Source organism: Ascaphus truei, chromosome 3 (genome assembly GCF_040206685.1).
Source record: "Ascaphus truei isolate aAscTru1 chromosome 3, aAscTru1.hap1, whole genome shotgun sequence".
Classification (NCBI taxonomy): Eukaryota; Metazoa; Chordata; class Amphibia; order Anura; family Ascaphidae; genus Ascaphus; species Ascaphus truei.
In genome coordinates, this window is record NC_134485.1 from 75,780,379 (window position 1) to 75,798,692 (window position 18,314).

Sequence of the window (18,314 nt, forward strand, 5' to 3'; positions counted from 1 at the left end):
ATGGCATATCCGATATACCAGAGTAGCCAGCAACGCATTGCAGTTCAATTGATATTTAAGAAATGTGATATTTTAATTCCAAAAGACAGGGGGTTTTCAGCTCAGTATTACATAGTCTTGCGTTCTTCTCAAGGATGTCTTCTTTCTACCCCTTTGTATCTAAAGCCCTCTCCCGCCTTAAACCTTTTTCACTGACTGCCCCACACCTCTGGAATGCCCTTCCTCTCAGTACCCGACTAGCACCCTCTCTATCCACCTTTAAGACCCACCTTAAGACACACTTGCTTAAAGAAGCATATGAATAGCACTGTGGATAATCTGAACACATGATACATAAAGCTTGGCCCCCTGCAGACGCACTTACCAGAACTCCCTCCTACTGTCTCTGTACGTTCTCCCTACCTACCAATTAGACTGTAAGCTCCTCGGGGCAGGGACTCCTCTTCCGAAATGTTACTTTTATGTCTAAAGCACTTATTCCCATGATCTGTTATTTATATTATCTGTTATTTATTTGATTACCACATGTATTACTACTGTGAAGCACTATGTACATTAATGGCGCTATATAAATAAAGACATACAATACAATAGGTACATAGTAGAAGCCATATGACCATCAAGTTTAACCTAAGCTGAATTTAGACAACCTGTCCAACCTTGTCCTACATTGGTATTTACAGCATTTTAATCCAGAGGAAGGCAAACATAAAACCAGAGTGAAACATCATCCAACGTCTCTTTTCTAACGTAAACAAATCCAATTTAGCTAGGTCTCATAAGTCAGATTTTCCATCCCCTTTATTAATGTGGTGGCTCTTCTCTGCACTTTTTCTAGTTACATAAATTGGGCGTGGTGCCCAAAACTGTTCTCCCTATTCAAGGTGTGGTCTTACTAATGCTTTATAAAGGGGCATAATTATGCTTACTTCCCTTCCAGCCATGCCCTGTTTAATGCAAAATAAGATCTTTGCCCTCTATGCCAACCTCAAGGTCATTAATAAACAAGTTAAAAAGCAGGGGTCTCAGTAGGATCCCTGAGGTTCTCCACTCACGACCCTAGCCCAACCTGAAAAGGTTCCATTTATGACAACTCTTCAGTTGTCTATCCTTCAATCAGTTTTCAATCCAGATGCAAATATTTTTAACGAGTCCAATGTCCTTTATTTTGTATGCTAACCTTGTGTGGCACCCTATCAAAAACCTTTGCAAAATCTAAGTAAAACACATCAACTTCATTTCCCTGGTCTAAATTCCTACTTGCCTCCACAAAGAAATTAATCAGGTTCATTTGGCACGATCTATCCTTCAGAAATCCATGCTCACTATTACTAATAATTTTGGCACCAATTAGGTATTCCTAAATAATACCCCGTATTATACTTTCAAGTAGCTTCCTTACTATTGATGTCAGGCTTACAGGTCTGTAATTCCCCGGTACTGATCTAGCTCCCATTTTAAATATAAGCACTACGTCTGTTTTACACCAATTTTGTGGCACCGAGCCTGTGGAAATGGAGTCCTTGAATATTAAATGTAATGGTTTGACTATTACTGAACTTGGCTCCATTAGAACTCTTGGGTGCATGTCATCCGGGCCAGGTGCTTTATTTACTTTCATTTTATCAAGCCGCCTATGCTTTTCTTCCTCTGTTAACCAGTATTGTTCATTATGACAACAATAATTTCAGCAATGAAAATCTCTGCTCAACGATGCAATGCTAGTTAGACTTTCATGCATGTGTACTGTGACGTAGCTCTCAGCTACATCATACTGACAGGGCTCACATTTAGAAAAACAGCCAGCGTCGCCTTCTGCTTTCTCATTATACCAAATACCACATCTCCAAATTATTTCCACACCATTACCAATGTTTTAACTATTACTACATCAACCTTTTCTCAGCCAGTGTGCCTGTAACACATTTCAGACCTGTCTGGCAGCAAACTGGTTTATTTACCAAATATGCATGATATAGGCGCAAGCTAAAATGAACACACAGCTTAGCTAAAGCAGCAACACTACCATTTGAATCCCCCTTCCCTTTTTTCCTCCTTTCTTTACACAATAAAGAGATACTTACTGGTTAAGTTACAGGCAATAGTTATTTATATGGCCATTCAATAGGAAGCCACAGCGAATAACGTTGCAGCTTCCTATTGGCAGAACCTGTGAGATTTGAATGGCCATTTTGTTTGACCAGGGTGGGGCTCAACAGCAATAGCTTCACTGCTATGTATCTAGGGAGCCAGAGGGTCCTGAGCGTTGGGAGGCATGACTCACATCCCAACAAAAACTGATGGGGTGATTTGCATGCTGCATGTCAGATATATAAATAAGACACACCATTTTCTCCTTTCCCCAGTGTGTCAAATTTATGAGACCCATGAAGCCCTTAAGAATGGATTGTGACTCCATGGAATACCTTAAAATGTTATTGTGACATAGGATAAGTAGGCTGTGAACCAGCTATATGCTTGAACATACTGTTGTATGGGGGCTTATTTTTTTTTTAAATAAACCAACTGATAAATCGCAACTGGAGTAGCACGGCTACATATATATATATATATATATATATATACATATACATATATACATATATACATATATATATATATACATATATATATATATATATATATATATATATATACATATATATATATACATATATATATACACATATATATATATATATATATATATATATATATATATACATATACATATATATATATATACATATACATATATATATATATATATATACATAAAACATACTGGACACCTAACAAGCTCCTCTGGTTTTATAATATATACATATACATATATATATATATCTATCAGAAAGTATCCGTGTTAGTCCAGTTGCGTTAGTGCAGAATAAATGAGTTCTTCTGTATTAGGTGATACAGCTAAACCCCGTTATAACGCGCCTCGCTATACCGCGATTCGGTTATAACGCGGTTTTCCCGTGGCTCCCGTTTAAAAAAAAAAAAAAAAAAATTTAAATTTTTTTTTTTTGCACACTGCACACACTGCACACACTGCACACACTGCACACACTGCACACACTGCACACACTGCACACACTGCACACACTGCACACACTGCACACACTGCACACACTGCACACACTCACTGCACACACACTGCTCATTGCTCACACTTCACACACACTGCACACACTGACACACTGCTCATTGCTCACACTGCACACACTGACACACTGCACACACACTGCACACTGCACACACACTGCTCATTGCTCACACTGCACACACTGCACACACACTGCTCATTGCTCACACTGCACACACTGACACACTGCTCATTGCTCACACTGCACACACACTGCTCACACTGACACACACTGCTCATTGCTCACACTGCACACACTGACACACTGCACACACACTGCTCACACTGACACACTGACACACTGCTCATTGCTCACACTGCACACACACTGCTCACACTGACACACACTGCACACTGCACACACACTGCTCATTGCTCACACAGCACACACTGACACACTGCTCATTGCTCACACTGCACACACACTGCTCACACTGACACACACTGCACACACACTGCTCATTGCTCACACTGCACACACTGACACACTGCTCATTGCTCACACTGCACACACTGACACACTGCTCACACTGCACACACTGCACACACACTGCTCACACTGACACACACACACTACACATATACATAAATCAGCCTTACCTTGGGGATGATTGGTGAGGCATGTGGCTGCAGGGGGGGGGGGCGTGCCGGTGGGGGTGGTGCTGAGGTGGAGGGGGATGATGGCTGCGGGGGCCCCTGATGCTGCGGGGGCTGGTGGAATGGCCCGGTGCAGCGCGGGGGGCATGGGGGGGGGGGCAGGACTACCCTGCGCTACGGCAGGGCCAGGGGGCCCTGTATTGCGGCGCGAGGGCCCTGTGCTGCGGCGGGGGGGAGCCGGACCGGAGGGGAATCCCCCCTCCCATCTCGCGGTGACAGGGGAAGCGGAAGCCGGAGGGGCATCCCCCCTCCCATCTCCTGTCCCGCGGTGACAGGAGAAGCTGAAGCCGGAGGGGAATCCCCCCTCCCATCTCCTGCACTGATGCGGCGGCCATTTTTTTTTTTTTTTAATTAGCGCGACCCCGTTAGTAACGCGGTGGTCTCGGGGTGGACCCCGAGGACCGCGTTATAACGGGGTTTAGCTGTACCTTTTTTATTATGAGTATTGCTTGACCTGAAGAAGAGAGGAGAACTCTCGAAAGCTTGTCCTATGACATAAATTGTTAGCCCAATAAAAAAAGGTATCATCTAATACTGAAGAACTCATTTATTCTGCAATATATATATATATTCTAAAATGAAAAATGAATAGACAATACCGTTCTGGTAGACGGTGGAGGTTTTTTGTTGCCTTTTTCACCCACCATAACTTAAAACATGATGGTGTGCGTGTGCGTGTGCGTGTGCGTGTGCGTGTAGTATTTTATACATACACACACACATATATACATACACTAAAACATTACAGTATAGCATTTCATAACCTTTTAAGAATGATTACATAAAAAAAATGGAAGAAAATGTATTTACTCTTCAAGAGTAAAGTATCCCCCTCAAGATTAAAGTATCCACCCTTGACAAATACTTTTCTCAGGAAACAAAATTCTGTGTAAACGGAACAAAAACTGTTCTGAAGGTAACAAACTCACGTGGTGATCTGTCCTTTTCACGGAATAACTGCTACTATTGTATATTACATGGTAGGATGTAATGCTGCTTTCAGAACCAAGCAGTTAATCCATCAATGAAATTACTCGTATAAACTACACAATATTAATGGAAACCTTTACAAAATCGTTGCATTTCCTTCCCAGATTACCCTTTCATGGCCGTGTGTGTATGTGTGTGTGTGTTTCAGATAAGACACTTTTAAGTGTACAAGGTTTGCAAAAGAAAAGCATTCTTTCTTCATTTAGATATGAACCTCTAACTAGTCTTGTTTATTAGGCGCTTTCAAGAAATCAACCTGCAGTGATCATATGCCTACATTGGCTTTCTACATCTGGGACGCATTACATTAGTTTCCTACCTTCCATCTTTATGGGATGATACGTTTCGCATGCATGAGATACGTTTATTCAGAAATTGCTCAGAGGCAATCCACCAAAAAAATATTCAGTTTAACAGTGCAAACATGAAACCAGCTGTTATTGCTAAAAACAGTTTGTGCATCCAAGGGCAAAATGTATAAGCGTCTCCAGGGTACTAATTATATTAACTTCTTCACTGCTGCAGGACTCTGCAACGCATTGCTCTCCCTGCAATAAGATCTGCAGTGCACTGGCAGAAGAAAGGGCTAAGGGGCATTGAAAACTTTGAGCCTTATAAAATGCAACAGGAGTATAACACTTGAGTTAAAAGTATACCATTGCCAAAGCAGCGGTCCCAATTAGTTACCTATTTTGGAGATATCAGACATTCATAAATAAACATTATTTCAGTTATAAATGCCTTCAAATACACGCTTTTACCACTTGCCTGTTGAGTAAAAATCTGAGTCTCTACAGACGGACCATCTACAAAGGCACTTTAACACAAGTAGCAAGGTATATAAACACTGTACACTGATCAGAGATATTAAAGCTGAAGACCAAGCAATATCCTACGTTCCCCCCCCCCAACCAATAAATCAGTTCTATACTATGAGAAAATACTTATAGCTTTTTTTTTAAAAACAACTCTAAATGTCATTGTTAATATATGATAATGTAACAATCATTTTATGTTTCAAGAGCAACCATTTACAAAGTCACACAGACTGCAGAATACTCCTAGGCAGCCATTTAGTGAACCCTGGAGCTGAATCTTCGCCGATCAATCACAGGAGAACGGATCGATCGGCAACTTAGCTAATTACTTATTGAATTGACTGTATAACCTCTGTTAATTTAATTTAATTTAACCATGTATTATTATTATCATAACTCTGTGCCCACTACATACTTGAAAACAAGATGTAACTCTCAAAGTATTACTTCCTGGTAAAACATTTTTAGAAATAAATAAATAAATAGTGTGGATTGTATTGATGCACGTATTAAAAGAGATTTTTTTTTCTTTTTAAATGTAAAAATTAAAAACCAGCAGCTTGGACTGCTGCGTTGAAGCAGAAATCCCATCTGATTTTTTATTTTTCCTTTCTTTTTCGTGCAATTTTCAACTCCAGTCAATGACTGAGCCCCCCTGCGCTGAAACAGGGATATCCTGAAAACCCGACCTGTCGATGGCCCTTGAGGACTGGAGTTGGCCGCCCCTGGTCAATACCAGGTTTCCAGGAAGCTCCTTATTAAAAGTCAGCAGTCAGGCAGGCTAGTGGGACATTTGTAGGCTGCTTCTCAGAGCTCAGCTGTCCTGTTCGGTGATCAACTATGGTTCTCACTGCACAAATTCCTATTTATACTGCTACTTACTCACCCTTTTATCTGAAAGCAGCAGAGGGGACCCTGCGGTGTAGTCCATTTACTAGACATACAGTACAACAAGTGATAAAACCAGGCTCAAAAGTAATACTTTTGCAATGAGTTTATTTATTTACTTGTTTATTCAATATAAGGCTTACAAAAAACAATATGAAAGATCTCTAAAGGGTTCAATCTACCTTCCTTTTTTTTTATATATATATATATATATATATATTTTTTTTTTTTTACAAATTTCAAGTAAGGAGCTTTTTCTTTTAGTTATTACAGATTTCGTGCCCTTAGGGTGATCAACTTTTTTTTTCACACCGAGTGTTACATACTGTTCTAGGGGCTTCCATAGTCACCACCAACCCGGGATAGAACTACAGGTGTGAACTCGCGTAGCCGTTGCAGAGGGCCGCAAACAGATCCAGGCAAGATGTTTTATTTTGACGTTTGACTGAATCGTTACTATTTTATTTCATCAAAACGTTAATCTCGTGTTGGATGTTGGAGACCACAATTTGAAAATGCAAGGGAGTGCATCTTTAAAGGGGGGAAATGAACACACAGTTGTTTCTGCTCACCTCAGGAGTGTTTTTCTTGAATTCTCGACTTTGATCAATAAGTTTTTTTCTGGACTGTTCGCTTTCATCTTGTCGGTTCGCCAATTCTGTTGCTGTTGTATCGAGTTCTCTCTGTCAAAGAAAAAGGAAATTAAAAATGATTTGAGAATAAACTATTTAGAATCTTCTATTTGCCGTTCAGTTTTCTATTTGTTTGTTTTTTAAATACATGGTCATAAGCAATTACTACCAGATTAAATTAACTCCTTAAGTAAAGTTTCACTCATTGGAAGACAGCCGAATACCTTTAGCATCAATAACTCTGCTACACTTCAACCGTACAAGTGAGAATATTTCTATTTAAATGCTATTTTTATCTAAAAACACCCAACTTCTCCCAATGAACCATTTGGAAAATATGCAGTGAGAAAATGTGAAACACCATTACCTAGCACAGTGTTTGTCCACCCTCACCTCAGTGTGATCATATGTTAGGCATAATCAATGAATTAGCAAACACTTGTATGCACTTATCTTATGTGTGATTAGGGTAGGAGGGGGGGCGAGAGACAGTATTAGAGTGGCTCTCTTCACTTACACACATACACATCCAACATCTTTTTCACAAGCACACGCCAACCCTCTTCTTACACACTCCTCATTCACCTTCACACATCATACTCAATCTTTTAAATCAACACGCACTCCACACTTATGTCTCCTCAGAGCACTTATTCTCTTTCTTAATCTTAAACACCCCACACTTTCCCTCACCCCACAAAAAGCACTATCCTCCCTCACTCTGCAACACAAAGCCATCACACACCTTCCCCAGACACACAAAACCATCACACACCTCCCTTCACTACAAAGTCATCACACTGCTGCCCCCCGCCCCCCCCCCCCCCCCACACACACACACACATAGCCCTTGCTTATTCCCTCTTTCTTCCCACATAAAACATGTCAGCTTGTTAGCAGTTGTGCCCTGTGCGGTCTAGGGGGGAGGAGGCTTCTCGCTCTCCTTTGCCGGGCTGAGAGAGGAGAGGCGGATCACAGCCTCTACGTGTCCAGGCAGCGCGGGAGGTACCCACTGAGATTCTCCCCTGGGGCCGCGACAGCCTTGGCTGAAGGTCGCGGCACACCAGGCTTTCCTGACGCCCCGATTGAAAAACACTACACTACAGCCCAGCACACACACGTAGATATCTCTAAAACATAGAAGAGAAAGGAAAAATGATCTGCAGAGAATATTAAGGATTGTAACTAGGACCGCTGAGAGCCCTTTGACATTCTCAGCACAAGACTACATCCAGAGACTTGACTCCAAACCCTGCCATCAACCAAGCAAGCTCTCAATGCACCTAAGGCTAAGGCCCCGCTCCCAGAGTCAGCGCGCCCGCACTGCAGACAGGCGGTGCGCTGACATACACAGACCGCGATATGCGGTCTGTAGGGAGCAGGAGCCGGAGCGGGAGGTGGGCGGGAGTGGGAGGTTTGACAGGGAGGGAGGGCGTGGGTTGAGCGGAGGGACCCGCTACTCTCCCCCCCTCCCTCCACGGACTCGGGCTGGAGCTGCTGATGGTAAGCAACACACACACACTCATACACACACACACACACAGGCACTCATATACACACACACACACAGGCACACACACACAGACAGAGGCAGGCACTCACGCACTCATACACACACACACAGACACAGGCAGGCACTCACGCACTCAGACATACACACACACAGACAAGCACTCACGCTGCTTTCACTCCACACTCCTCCCGCTCCCCGAAGCCTCTCCTCCTCCCGAAGCCTCCCCTCCCCATTGGCTCACAGCCACACCACGTGACGCGTCAACGCTAGGGATCACCATTTTCTTGTGTCCCATAGCGGCTGACGCGCCACAATGTTCCCACCCCTGCCCACCACAGACATCTTACCAATTACTCTAAAATCTAATCTATATGTATCCCCGCCATTGTTTTACTAACTAATGTACAGCTCCCTGGATAAGGGCGCTATATAAATGTTGTTATAAATAAATCACCGCCGCCATGTGCCAGGATCCGGGTGAGATTCTGAGAACGTCATTGCTTGTTTTGTAGGGGAGATAAAGTTGATTGCTCTCCCTCTCCCATTTATGTCTTTGGTGGTCATGGCAAACAGATACTGCAGGTCTTCTGTCACCCAAAGCGAGTTCAAGAATGCAGGGGGGGGGGGGGGATTACAGGGTGGGAGCTGGGAGGTCCTCGAGAGCAGCAGTGCATTATTTTCATCACCCTGCTTTTCCCAGCACCCACTTGCCAGTAAATTCAACTTCCAGTTTTTGCTGGTTTCTGGCCGCTGGGGTCAGCGATAGAAATCCGGGGCAACATCTACAGAGGACATTGTAGCATTCTATCGGCCACCAGTACCAAGTCTCAGCCCACCAGCCATATTATTCTCCTGAGCAAGTATCTTTGTCTTGACAGTGCGACTGACCGGTAAACTAGGGAGTCCCTGGAGAATCACACTTGGGCCAGATCGGCCAATGTAAAGAAAAATAAGACTATATACACACACACAATAAAAGCAGCACAATTCTGCGTTAAAAAAAAGACATAAGATATATATTTTTTGTTTTATAGCAGGATTTTACAGTTATTAAATAACAACTATCAAAGCCAAGATCAAAGTGCTAACTGTTTTTGGCAGGCACCTGCTTCTTCACCCTACTTCTTAAACGTTGCTCATTAACACAGGTGTCACAAACCAAATATTCGAAGTGTGGCCACAGAAAAGGCATATGGTGCGTTTCTTTCTTTCCTGTGAACGATTTTAGCCTCTATGTTTTAAAGACTGTCAATTTCCCTTCCCTGATGAATAATAATTCTGTCTGCAAAATTGTAGCCCAAATAAGGGTATCTTTATAGTGGCAATCTTACCCCCCCCCCCCCCCCCCCCTCAATGCTACCTGCTGATCTGCAGCCCCCAAACTTGTTGGGATATTCCTGGCTCCCGGGAAACGTGCCTCTATCTGCAAACAGACAATATGGTAGTCGGGGTCCACCTCACTCCCGCAGCCAATATAAAGCAATGACATCATTGGGAGATGATAATGCGGCATGAAATTGGGGACGCTGGCATGTCTGTGTGTCAGAAACAGGCACAGAAAGATATAACTAATTCGGGAGACAGGGGAGGGGGGTCCTCAGATCAGCTTTGAACATATAAAAAATATAAATTGGAAAGAAAAAAAATATAAGAAATTTAATTTTCACTTGTTGCCGATTTAGAGCAGCAAATCACAATGCAGAGCTTAAAATATGATGGGCGTTTCTGGGTGCAGGTCATCTGTAGTCCTACAATGGAAGACCCCCTGGGTTGGAAAACGTAACAACAACAACAAGGGGCATTGTCGAAAAACTGTTGTTGCACATCAAAATATACACATTTATATATATTTGACAAATAAAGCAGCAGAACAGGCTGCATTGCAATTTTTTTACAAAAAAGTGTTTTTTTGTTTTTATTACAGGCTTGAAGCCGGTGTTAATTTCAGCTCCAGCGACCCCCTGCATCCAGAGATACTTTCCTCCCTCCGTAGCTGCTGCCAGTATCTCTGTGAAGCTTAAATGTTCCTGTCACACTGGCCAACAGGAAGCCGCAATGGATGACGTCACGGCTTCCTATTGGCCCGCGTGATGCAGGACATTTAACAGATTAGCTCCTAGGGAACCCCCAGGTCGAGTAATTAAAAAAAAATAAAAAGGTTATGGTCACAATTTATTATACTTTAATGCTGTCTAGTATATAATGGAGCAGCAAGCATAAGTTTATAGGGGACCATGTGATATGGCTTTGAAGCAAAAGGCGGGACTGTGTGCTCATTTGCATGTCATTTCCCAGAATCCCTTGCTGCAGTGGAAACACTGTATGCTGGGTGATAATGGTGAAAGGCGGGGTTGCAGACCTGTCTAAGACATGCAAATGAGCACACAGTAATATTTCCTTTTGCTAGAAGCTTTACGGTGGAAGGTTTTTGACACTTTTTTTACCCACCATAACTTAACAAATACACACACACGAGAATATATATATATATATATATATATATATACACACACACACACACACACACACACGAGAGTATATATATATATATATATATATATATATATATATTTATTACACACACGAGAGAGAGAGGAGAGAGAGAGAGAGAGAGAGAGAGAGAGAGAGAGAGAGAGAGAGAGAGAGAGAGAGAGAGAGAGAGAGAGAGAATATAATTTAGCACAGCAGTCAATGCTGCTTGTGATCAATATTTCCACCATCATATTTAAAGGTGTCTAATGATTAAAAGGTCTATAAAGTCATAACCAATTTTAATAGTAAATTATATTTTTACTTAAAAACAGGGAGCCGATTATTTTCATAATATTAATATAATCCTTACATCCTTCTCATTATGTTTTGGGGGTAGACTGTACCTTCAGTACTATGATTTGTTTGCTATCCTAACACTTTTCAACTCCTTCATCTACCCTGCTGTGGGAGGATCTGAAGACACAGACCTGAACGCAGACTATTGACAACAGTTCAGTATTTGCTTCCTGTCTAAACGGACATCCTGTTGAGCTCCAATTACTGCCAACTCGGCAGAGATCACCATGCATTGCTGTTCCAGGGTGAAAGATTTCTGATCAAATGTTAAGGCACATTCAGATAGAAGGCAGGTTTCGGGAATACCAGACCAGAAACACATGGAAGATCTTTAAAAAAAAAACAAGTGAAACCCGGTCTTGCACCCCTCCCCAAATTACTGTCTTCTAATTGAGCACATCATTCAATGAGACATCGTTCAGTATGTTTATAGTAAATAAAAAGACCATTGGTGAGCACATTCCCATGTCTCAGACAGGTCTGCAATCCTGATTTTCACCATTATCTCTTAGCTTACAGTGCTTCCACTGCAGCCAAGGATTCTGGGAAATGACATGCAAATGAGCACACAGTTTATACAATCAGCATTCAACTGCAGAATGTTAGATATTGCAGTTCCTTAAACCAGTGGAGGGTTACCCATCCCTGCAGCCCCTCTTAGGCTACGCTTATAGTGCCGGTGACAACGATGTCAAAACAAATGCATTGCCTGACGTCCCCGTCGCCAGCGACCATAGCCTTAGGCTGTATCCATAGACACTTCGCCCGTGCGGAGGCTGAGGGAAAGCGGGTGCTTTCCCTAGCCATGGTACGTGCCCCGTCCGTGGGAGTGTCTAGGGGCGTGCCAGTGACGTCACGGAGCTGGTTGGCCCTCATTGGGCGAACCGCTCACGTGACCGGCCCGTCGCGCCAAGAAATCAGTTTTAATTGATTTCTTGCACAACGCGCGCCACCTCCCATTCATGTATAATTTTAAAAAAATTATATAAAAAAAAAAAAACACACAGCAGGTGAGTGCTCCTTTAATAATCGCCACAAAATGCAGGTATGGATCTAGCCAAAGCGATTATTTAGCACAACACTATCCAGCTTTTGTTCAAATCAGAAAAAAAGCTAATGCAGCTTCTTATCTCCCACGTCTACACCATCAACCTTCCACCTGTGGTTTACCCACACTGACTGGAAGTACTTCGGCCGCTCCCCGATTCAACAAGGAGCATCATTTTCTCCAAAAAGAATGAGAACGATACAAAATTAACAAAACCTCCTTTCATGATCAACATAAAGTCAGCGTTGTATTTCATGGTTTTTCACCCAGAAGGGCTTGTTTCTCAAATCCAATTAAATAGCTTTGCAGCTCATTTAATGTGTGTGCGGTACTTCGTACGAGCTGGATATGTTTCATATACTGTAAAAAAAAAAAAATTTAATATTTGCAGGAAATGTCCTTTATAATGCTAGAAGCATTAAATCTAGACCGAGTCTTAAAAAGCTTTTCAATATCACGTAAATCACTATCGGAATGCAGAAAGAAAGTCGGAAGAGTTTAAAGGGCTCTAATATATATTTTATGACAAATTATCTTCAAGAAAATATTGGCAGGAGGTGCCCATTCACTTTGTTCCATTTGTTAGAGTTGCGTTTATAGAATTTAACCTACAGCCCAATGTAAATGAACAAATATAACTAGTTTTGTACTGTAACCATTTCACAAATTATTTCACCTATTTTTGTACATGAAAAGGCACATGTTGCACTGTTAGAGGTACTGGCTCTTTTTTTATTTTAAAAAGATCTACATTTATTAAACATTGCACCAAAGTTCGCTGGACTTAAATGGTGTTAAAAAGGAATGGAGAAACGTTTTCTAAATTAAATCCAGTTTTCTTTAAAGAGAAGGTAGCATTTTCATTTTGTAAATAGAAAAGTATTGGTGCTCTGTAGGATCACACTTTGATCACTGGTTATAACTTAGAGGTACAAATCGCACAATTAGCCAGGTTGCGGAATGGGGAGGTGGTTGTCAATGAAGTCTTTTCTTTTCCTTTATCCCACCCTGTCCTTATCAGAGAATCAATAAAGATAAGGGGAGGTGGAGAGAGGGGACTCTTGCTGAACTCTGTGACATTACACAAAATGGAGTAACCATGGGAAAATCAAACTACTCGTAACTTTAAAAAAAAAATACATTAAAATTACTTCTAGTAGTCAGGTTTGGGCAAAATAGGAAATCGACTCCCCAGATAAGAATCATTAAAAATGTCACTGGAATTAGTTCACTTTGGTGCTTGGAGAGATTGCCCCTTTACGATTGAAGCTGCTGAGTGCCTGTAATCGTTAGACAGTACCTCAAGAATGCTCAGTGCATTACATGCCACAACCAACAATATCTGGCTAATAGCATATTTTTATCAATATGCCATCTCCTGAATGAGCCGCTCTACTTCTCTCACTGTATCCAGTCATGCTTTTTGTTTTATTCATTAGATGAATAATTGTTTAGGGAAACCGTTTACTGTAGTCTGCTAAAGATCATATCCAAATATATCTGCAGATCTTTCATTGCTATGCTGTACCATGTAATGACAAAGTTTTCACTGCACCTGAATAGGACCGCGGAAGTGCTCACTACATGCAGACCACCTACTGTACACATTAGTGCAGGTTGGTAGCCTTAGATGATCGACACTGGTGGTACTACTGGAGGCTGCAGATCAACATAGAAACAGAATTTGATAGTAGATAGGAACCAGGGAGAACGGTCCAAAGGGTCCAGAGCGCAGCACAGCTGTGTGTGGAAAAACGGGGGCAACAAACCAGCAAAAACGTTTAAAAAAACCTTTATTCCATGGTGAGTGAGGGGTACAAAGAACTTAGAGTGTTCTTTGTACCCCTCACTCACCATGGAATAAAGGTTTTTTATACGTTTTTGCTGGTTTGTAGCCCCCGTTTTTCCACACACAGCTGTGCTTCGCTCTGGACCCTTTGGACCATTCTCCCTTACTACTACTGGCGTGATGCACGCATCTGGATGAGCTGCTATCAAAGTGAGTACCCCATTCTCTTTATTTATTGAGGAGTCTATGACCATGACATGGTGCTACTCCAGGATCGTTGTCCCAGTGGCATCACAGACATGACCATGATCATTGACACATAGGTCTGTCTTTATCACAGGGACTATTATACTTTCCACATATACAGGAGTTATATGCACCGGTCTCATGAGTCTCACAAAGCTTTAATTAGAGCTCTATCCCATCTCAAATGATTATTCATATCAGAACTTTATACGTCACTGTCCATCTTTTCACTGAGCCCTGATATTTGGGACTAGTTCTCTTTCACTCTGTAGAGGAACCACTTGGCTCACCTAATCTTCCCATTAGGTATAAATGATCAACCGATTAGTGGTTATAGGAGATGCTACTACCACAAACATAAATAAACTATTAGCAAACTAATAAATGAGATATGTCCATACCAAGAAGACCAAAATTAATATGTTGGCATTAAGGGAGATATATGGCTATTGTACTTTAAGTGGTTGTTTTCTCAGACCCCCTGGTCAAAAGAAGATTTGAACGATCTCTCTGCAGAATTTGGTACTGTGGACCACCCTCTCCTTCACATTTTCCATACTCTTGGTATTCGTAACAAAGCTCTATCCTGGATCTCGTCTTACCTCTCCCATCGTACTTTCAGTGTCTCTTCTGCTAACACTTCCTCCTCTATTGATCTCTCTGTAGGGGTACCGCAGGGCTCTGTCCTGGGACCTCTCCTCTTTTCTCTGTACACACTCTCTAGGTGACCTAATCCATCTCTTGGGTTCAACTATCACCTTCATGCTGACACACAAATTTACTTTTCAACCCCTGACCTTACACCTGCTGTACTGACCAAAAAGTTTCTGAATGTCTCTCTGTGATATCTGGATGGCCCTCCGCCGACTTAAACACAACATGTCAAAAACAGAGGTCTTCATATTTCATCCCAAACCTAGCCCCCCCTACCTCCTTCCAAATTACTGTTGGAAGTTCTGTCATATACCCAGTAGCGCATGCACAATGCCTAGGGGTCACATTCGACTCCTCTCTCACATTCAAAACGCATCTAAAACATGTTGCTTTTTTCACCGGATTATTACAAAGATACGCACTTTTCTCGGTTGCTCCACTGCTAAAACTCTGGCACAGGCCCTCATTCTCTCCCGTCTCAATTACTGTAACCTCCTGCTGTTCGTCCTTCCTGCCTCTCACCTGTCTCCCCTAAAATCTATCCTAAACACTGCTGCCAGATTCACTCTACTTTTTCCTAAATCTGTCTCAGTGTCTCCCCTGCTGAAATCACTCTCTTGGCTTCCAATCAAATCCCGCATCTCACACTCAATTCTCCTCCTCACTTTTAAAGCTTTACACTCTTCTGCTCCTACTTACATCTCAGCCCTAATTTCTCTCTATGCACCATCCCAACACTTCTCTCTACCCCCTTTGTATCTAAAGCCCTCTCCTGCCTTAAACCTTTCTCACTGACTGCCCCGCACCTCTGGAATGCCCTTCCCCTCAATAACCAACTAGAACCCTCTCTATCCACCTTTAAGACCCACCTTAAGACACATTTGCTCAACAAAGCATATGAGTAGCACCGTGGCTAATACTATACACCTGATACATAAAGCTTCGCCCCCTGCAGATGCACTTACCAGTATGCCCTCCTACTGTCTCTGTACATTCTTCCTACCTACCAATTAGATTGTAAGCTCTTCGGAGCAGCGACTCTTCCTAAACGTTACTTTTATGTCTGAAGCACTTATTCCCTTGATCTGTTATTTGTATTATTGGTTATTTATATGATTGTCATGTGTGTTACTACTGTGAAGCGCTATGTATATTAATAGCGCTATATAAATAAAGACATACATACATGCATGTCCTTATAAAGAACTAGCACAAGGGGGAACAATAATATATCCCAGGTTAGTGGACACACAGGTTACCAACATACCCTGTGGGTGTACCTGTGCTGTATTGGTAACAGCAGGGAGACGGGCACCCTTGTACTGCTCCTTGAACAGCGCAGTCATTTGGCAGCATGCCACCTTATCCAGCTCTCCCATGTCTATGTAAACATCACAGATGTTGTTTTATGGGGCAAGAGGTCAGATGAAAGCAGCTATATCGGATTCTTCCCTCTAATTATCCCCATGAGAGCTAGATAGACCTACATCATCTTGCAATATTTATTCAAATCGGGAGGGAAGCGAATGGCATTAAGGATAGCTGGTGGAAAGTGATGAATTCTCTTTCAGGTGCTGTGTGGTGTTTTGCACAAGATGCCTCAATGTACAGTCTACCCATGAAATGCTTACTCACAAAAATGTCTGAAGGTGTATCCATCAACTCAACAGAAAAATAATGAACTTTCTAATCTCAAGAACAGCAAAACAAAACATTGCCCAAGTGGCATTTACGTCGCGTTTTCACGCCGCGGCAGAAACAATATCCAAATTCAATACTATGCAGGAGGAGCCGGAGTACCAGGTAAGCATCTACCAGCAGTACGGCACGAGGAAGCAATTATTATTGGGGGAACGAAAAAACACAACTTGCTCGAGCCGTGTGTAAATTGGGAGCGACTTGTGAAACTCAGACTGTGGCTGCTGAAGTAACTCTTCAGAAGCAGAACCAATCTATCACCTCACGGCTTCCCGAAGTCGTGCCCATGAATGCCTCTCGTAGCACTATCTGCGGCATTATCAGGCGCAACTTTAGGAAGCGGAGTGGTGATTGATCGCTCTGCTTCCCAAGAGGCTCTACAGCAACTGCGGTCTCTCCTGTGCATCCCCGAAGTGGATCAGAGAAGTCCCATTTTACAACCCCTGCATATTAAATCGAGAAGATCGTTACAGAGGTTGTCATGCCAGAAGATGTGGTGGCAATATTCTTAATAGCTAGCTGGCCGAGCAGGTTACTTTACTTACTTTTAGCTGCAACTGTACTAGTTGCCTTTTTCATTCGTAATAGATACTTTTAATTGAGGAGTATATTATCCAAAGGAAAAACACCAATGTTATACGCTAAGTGTGGCATAAGTAAGAGAGCTGTTCCATTGCAGGAGCCAGCCTCCTTCAGTGATTAGATCACTTCCTCCACCGCAGACAAGACAGCTATTTTGTATTTTTCAAATAAAGTCATCCACCTTTTGCGAAAGCATTAACGAGGTGGGGGCCATTTATCACAGCCAATAGGTGCAAAAAAAAAAAACCCCCATCAGATTTAATAAAGTGGAGAGAAAAAATGATTAGATAAAAATGCAGTGCTTCTACATTAAGTGTGTTATACACGTACACTGGGGGGAAAAGTGTGCGCGTCTTCCTTGCTCAGCTGTGCAGGAACAACAGGAGTATAATTACTTCTTACTGGATGAGAATATAAGCTTAGTATTTCTTATTGGGATACTGCTGCCTATAGGCGTGCTCCTATGCTGCTTCATGTAGTGCTGACATTCCTTGCATTAGGCTAACAAACCAATGCCAAACTGTACCAGTAGTAAATGTCCACCACCAATCCATTTTGCTTGCCGTAAGTCATCGGAGTGGGTCTTTACTTTCAGGAATGTCTTGATGACCACCAAGCTACATCCATACGGTCTCTGAATAACAGAGTGGTGCACTTCTCATCTTCTTCCAGTAGAGAAAATCCAGATCTCCAGAGCAGGTTTTAAGAAATTATTAATACCACTTGTCTCTGTTGAGCCAGCTTCACAACCAGATACAAATAGGTGGGGGGGGGGGGGGGGGTTGAGGCAGGTCAAGTGGGGCTACGAATATCACCTTTATTAGT

General features: G+C 42.3%; 1 protein-coding gene across 4 annotated transcripts in view; it reads right to left on the minus strand.

Annotated features, from left to right (window-relative positions):
* CUX1 (cut like homeobox 1) overlaps window positions 1-18,314 on the minus strand; it is a 315,247-nt gene that overhangs the window by 258,013 nt on the left and 38,920 nt on the right. For all 4 annotated transcript variants that reach the window (XM_075594335.1, XM_075594332.1, XM_075594333.1 and 1 more), the window contains exon 2: window positions 7,071-7,181. In XM_075594335.1, coding sequence (XP_075450450.1) covers window positions 7,071-7,181 — 111 coding nt within the window. The remainder of the gene's footprint in view (window positions 1-7,070; window positions 7,182-18,314) is intronic.